General features: G+C 45.7%; 1 protein-coding gene across 4 annotated transcripts in view; it reads left to right on the top strand.

The window, feature by feature from the left end:
- The window catches only part of LOC122548338 (protein FAM110B-like), an 8,286-nt gene extending 3,876 nt beyond the window's left edge, over window positions 1–4,410 (top strand). The window contains exons 2-3 of one of the 4 annotated variants that reach the window (XM_043686875.1): window positions 89–286; window positions 1,370–4,410. In XM_043686875.1, the coding sequence (XP_043542810.1) occupies window positions 1,546–2,370 (825 nt within the window). In that variant the 5' untranslated portion in view covers window positions 89–286; window positions 1,370–1,545 and the 3' untranslated portion in view covers window positions 2,371–4,410. Of the gene's footprint in view, window positions 1–29; window positions 287–550; window positions 572–1,369 lie in introns of those variants that run through there. The other 3 variants (XM_043686874.1, XM_043686877.1, XM_043686876.1) reach the window with 3 other exon arrangements.
- Window positions 4,411–5,798: the final 1,388 nt, after the last annotated feature.

Here is a 5,798-nt window from a genome sequence, read left to right as displayed (position 1 = left end):
GAGGTTTGGATGGAGGGGGAGTGGATACATGGCGGTGGTGTTGGGGAGGCTGGCAGTGAGTGACATTTATATATTTTCCCATCCCTAGATGCCCTTGAATGTGGCTGAGAGTCACTTTGTTGAACTGTGGCAGTCTACATGGTCCCTGTGGACCTGGCAACTGGTGTTATCACTGAATGATTATTCCAGAGTTCAAGCTCTCGGGATTTCGGTTCAAATGACAGCACAGCAGATGGTATCAGGTTATGATACTTTACAGACACCATCCAGACCTCATCATCCCTGGGTTAGTTAAGTGATTGATCCAACTCAGCCCCCTCCAAAGATCCCCAGTATAACATGTCAGGTCTTCAACCAATTCACTCCATGTTACTGCATAAAAACAACTGAAGGTACTTGGTTCTATCAAAGCTTTGGGCCCTGACTACTCTCTAACAATTCTACTGAAGACTTGTGCTCCAGAACTTGCCAAACCCGAGGCAAGCTGTTCCATAATTAAAATACTGACATCTCGTCAGGAATGTTCTGCCCACAGAAACAACAAGATAAATCCAACCTGGCCGATCACCAGGTCAGTTGGTAGCAATGCAAATGGCACTCTTTCAGTAACAGCTTCCTCTCCGATGCTCAGTTCAACTTTGACCAGGGCCAGTCTTCACCTGACCTTATGAATCTTTGTCCAAACATTGGACCAGAAACTCAACTGGTCTAGCCTTATAAATACACTGTCTACAAGAGCAGGTCAGATGCAGGGAATCCTTCAGCGAGTAATTCACCTCCGACTCCTTAAAGCCTGTCCATCATTTACGAGGCACAAGTCAGGAGTGTGATGGAATTTTCCCCCACTTGCCTAGGTGGGTGTAGTTCCAACAAAACTAAAGAAGCTCGACACCATCCAGGGCAAAACAACTACTTAACTGATACCACATCCACAAACAGCCACTCCCTCCATCACTGACACTCATTAGCCACAGGGTGTACCATCTACAAGATACAAAGCAGAAATTCACCAAAGCAACTTCAATAGCACCATTTAATTTTTCAATCTCTACAGTTTAGAAGGACAGGGGCAGCAGGTACATGGGAACCCCACCCCCTGCAAGTTCCCCTCCGAGCCCCTCCCCATCCCGACTTGGAAATATATCGGCTGTTCCTTCAGTGTGGCTGGGTCCCAATCCTGGAATTCCCTCCCTAAGGGACATTGTGGGTCTACCCACAGCACATGGACTGCAGCGGTTCAAGAAGGCAGCTCACCACCACTTTCCCTATGTGGGATGACCATTCCACGCTGGGCCACATTATGTCAATTGATATATTAAAAAAAATACTAAAACCTTTCACTTATTTCTGTTTCCCGGTCTTATTTCAGAGGTTTCCAGTTGCAAGATTCTGTGAACAAGGAGCTTGGTGGTCAGCCTGGAGATTGGAAATTTGTTGTGGACATAGAGTTCACGTAATAACTCGCTCCTTCCCAGCATCGGTAAGGCACTCACTCCCTGCCTGCCCCGCACTGGCCAGTGTAGAGCAGGAGAGGAAGAGTGGGGCATGTTGAACCAAAACTCTGACACTGGCACATTCCGCTCAGCCAATCCCCTCAGAATCCTGAACAGAGGCCCAGAATATTTCCGGAAGCAGTTGTGGAGGGGGCCCCCGAGCCTGAGTGCAGTTGAGCGGCTGGAGGCCGATAAAGTGAAATATGTGAAAAGCTCGCAACTAGTGGGAGCCAGGCAGGAGCCAGTGAGGCCAGGCAAACCAGTATGCCATAGTCCCAGGAAACCTGGGGGGAGCTGCAGGGCAGAGAGAGCAGCCCTGAGTAGAGACTGCGATCTTCCGAGTCCAACCAGGAAAGGACCATACCCTTGCGGACAAGCTGAGAATTCTGGATTGGTACGCCAGCGAGGCAGCAACGATCCCGAGCGAGGGGGCAACAATCTGCACGCTGGCACCTCTGTGCCAGTTTACAGAGGGGTGGTGAGGAGGGTGGACGTCAGGCCAAGTGTTTGCAGGCGCCTCCGGAAGTGGCCAGCTTCCTCTCCAGCCAAGTCGCAGCTTTCCCCGTACCGATCAGATTCTTCTCAGCTGAGTGACCAAAGCTGCCGAGCCCAGGCTGAACTCGAGAGGTTCTTCAACCACTGTGGCCTGGAGCCAGAGGAGCTGCAGACCCCAGCAATGGAGCAATTGGCACAGTCCAGCTCAGACATCCTGTCTCTCAAATTGCAGAGTGTCAGTGCCTGTAGCTCACAGCGCAGCAATACAGCAGGGGTGCAGTCGGGAAAGGCCATCTCAAAGGGAGTCTCCATCATTGAACGCAACGCCAGAATTATTAAATGGCTGTACAACTGCAGGGAAGCCAGGGGGCAGGCAGGTTGAGTTACCTGTGTGAGGAGCAGGAGGAGCTGCTGCTGTTGTTTGGGGCTTGCCTCCCTCTTCCATGTTCCACCTTGCTTTCCCACTCCATACCCTAGCCTCCCCTCATTTCTCACATGACCCATTACCTTATCCAAGACACCATCTGTGAACTGTAGAATTTACTGAATCTTTACTGACCATTTCTTTTGAAGGGTACAGAATCATTGCAATCAAAATGAATTGAGCCTGTAGCTGTTTGCATTAGATTTGTGAATACTGATCAATGATGATAAATAATTGGGTCAGATCAAGAGCCGAAGATCAGAAGTCAACAGAGTTGATAAGTACAGATAGGTAGAGAGAGAGATAGCCAAGTATGGACATTGGTAAAGAAGACCTAACAGGTTTGTGCTGCCAACAATGGAAGGAGAAATTGAAGCTAAAAATGGAATCAGATGAGGCGATAACATTCATAAATAGACGAACAGAGACCTGAAGAAAGAAAAAGCAAGACAACGGCCCCACTAAAGGCTATGGAGACAACTAATCAAGGTTCCCTGACATTGTTGATAAGTCTGAGCATAAACTGTTCATAAAAAATGTCTGGTTAGTTTGCTGCTTCACAATGTGTTTTTAGTAAGTAGAATTTCCTAGGATTTAAATTCCACAAACCATTCAGCTAATTGTGAAAATAAATCTTTGTTCTTGACGATTACTTATAGACATGACCTTCATTATTCAATCTTAACACTTCATAAAAACACACGATAGTCAACAAAATTGCAAGATATAATATATAGTGCCTTGCAATACACATTGGAACTGAACTGTGAGACACATAATGAGCGACCTGTCTCCTAAGACCAGCACGTTACCCCTTTTTGTTCAAACCAGGAATGAGAAATATAAGCATTCCATGTGACCCAAACCCCAGCTGCTTTTAGGGCTTAGAATGGTGTCCAGTTTTGAGCCTTTGGAAAGGCACCATACCCAGAGAATGAGTAAGCAGAGGAGACAGATTCATCACCATTACACTAGGATGGTGTGTCACCCGTCATATGGAGAGACTGGAAATGTTGGGATAAGCAAGGATCAGCCTTTCAAATAATCTGGTTCCCCTTTTGTAAGTTGGAAACTTGATAGAAAGGAAGAATTTTCAGGAAATGGGGAAAGGGCAGGGATGTGAGCACAAGGGCAAATGACCTGCTGTGTATAATTCAATTAGTTTATTCCTATATATATTATATATATATATATATATATAAACATTCAGAGGTGTTGGGAAGATTGAAATAATGGATTATAAAGCACATTTGTTAAATTATGATCTGACTCAACAGTGGCAGGAGAGATGGACTAATCTGCTTTGAATTAAATTTTCACTATTCAAACTTGGAGCCAGTCACACTGTTATGGGAGAGGTGAGCTTAATGTTTAGGATGTTAAACACCTCGTCCTTTGCAGAGTTGGAAGCTGGAATTTCTCTCACCTTTCATCACTCTCATCTTGCATTCTGCAAGTAACAGGTCAGATGGTGAGATGAGGAGCACAAATCTACACCTGATCATTGGTGCAAAAGTGCACCCAAAGAGACCAGTACTTTATAAACAAATATTCAATTTCTGCGATGTGAGTATCACGTACTGGCCAGCACTTATTGCATGTTACTGGATGCCTTTGAGAAGGTGGTGGTGAGCTGCCTTTTTGTACTGCTGCAGTCCGCCTGCTGTTGGAGGGAACCTGAGATTAATGTACTAGCCTCAGTGAGAGACACTCCCACTGATTGCTAGCAAACTTACTGGAGAGCAAATGCCTCACTTCACTTGGCTACTAACCTCCAGTACACCCTCACTCATCAATCTATTCCTCACCTCGCTGAACTGGGTAAATGGAGGGACTGTACATGGAGAAAGCACAGATCCCAAACAACATGTGCAATACTTCACCTGACGAAGGAGCTGTGCTCTGAAAGCTTGTGATTTCAAATAAAACTGTTTGGACTAAAACCTGGTGTTGTGTGACTTCTGAATATGTACAAGAGCAAAGTACCGTGGAAGCTGGAAATCTGAAACAGGAAAATGCCACATCTACTTGGCACACCAGGGAGCACCGTGAGAAGGGAAAACAGTTAACGTTTAGAGACATTATGATGAGTTTGTACAAACTCTCAGCAATGTGTCTAAGCTGCATCGAGACTGACAAGGTGGATCAGGACTGTCCATAGCTGATCGTGGTGAACTAAACAAATAGCACTTACTCAAGGACTAAAGCTTAGTCTGTATAGCTCTGCTAATTACTGAACAAACTTCTTACCCATGGGGAGGTGGGGTGGGGTACAAGGGCAGCGGTCCCTATTTTCACACAGAGCAACAAAATGGCAAAACCAAACACAAAACAAGTCTAAAGCAACATCTCAGTAAGACTAATAAAATTATTAATAACTGAAACGTGCAGATAGCCTTCTGCTAAGTTCCCTTTTCAACTAATGGAGGTAAGCAATGTGCAGATTCCCTCCTCCACCACCGAATGCAATATGTTGGCCATCGAGAACTGTGGTAATTACATGAACAGGATGTTTTGGCAGTTTAATCTCCCCCAGCATCTGGATGGAAAGAGAGAGAAAAAAAATCTATGGTTAGCTCCAACAGCAGGTACAGAAGATGCTCCAATCTATCAAAGAAAAAAAACATTTCTGGTCATTATCACATTGCTGTTTGCATGCAGATTTGCTGTGTGCAGACCAGTTGCTGTAATTCCTACATTGTGGCAGTGACTACACTTCAAGAGGTGCTTCTTTGGCTGCAAAACATCCGATGGTCATGGAAGGCGCTACATATGTGCAGGTCTTTCTCTATCTCATCTCTAGCAGACATTATATGTCTTTGTTGGTTTCCCCTGACGAATACAACACCCTGGGACCGACCACAGCAGGCAACTTGAATCCTCACACGAAAGCACAAGACAGTCGCAGGAGTAGACCATTGAGCCTGCTATCCCATTCAGAATGCTCACCTTGGGGCTGAAAGACTCCCAGATGGAGTATAATCCAGAAAAACGCCAAGTATTTTGGGAGAACAAACAAGGACAGGACTTATACAATTAAAAGTTGGGCCTTGGGTGATGTTGTACAACAGAGAGACCCTGGTCAGGTACTTAATTCTTTGAAGTTTGCATCAAGACAGGACAGTTAAGTCGGTGTTTGGCACACGCACGCCTTCAGTGCTCAGCCCTTTGAATGTAGGGGTTGGGACGTCATGCTGAGGTTGTACAGGATGTTGGTCAGGCCTCTTCTAGAATACGGTGTCCAGGTCTGGTCATCCTGCTATAGGAAAGATGATATTAAGCTGGAGAGGGTTCAGAAGAGATTGACCAGGATGTTGCTGGGAATGGAGGGTTTGAGTTATAAAGAAAGGCTGGATAGACTGGGACTTTTTCCAAGGAGTGTAGGA

Source organism: Chiloscyllium plagiosum, unplaced genomic scaffold, assembly GCF_004010195.1.
Source record: "Chiloscyllium plagiosum isolate BGI_BamShark_2017 unplaced genomic scaffold, ASM401019v2 scaf_53, whole genome shotgun sequence".
Classification (NCBI taxonomy): Eukaryota; Metazoa; Chordata; class Chondrichthyes; order Orectolobiformes; family Hemiscylliidae; genus Chiloscyllium; species Chiloscyllium plagiosum.
The sequence above is the reverse complement of the archived record's forward strand: the minus strand, read 5'-3'. Positions and strand labels throughout refer to the sequence as shown.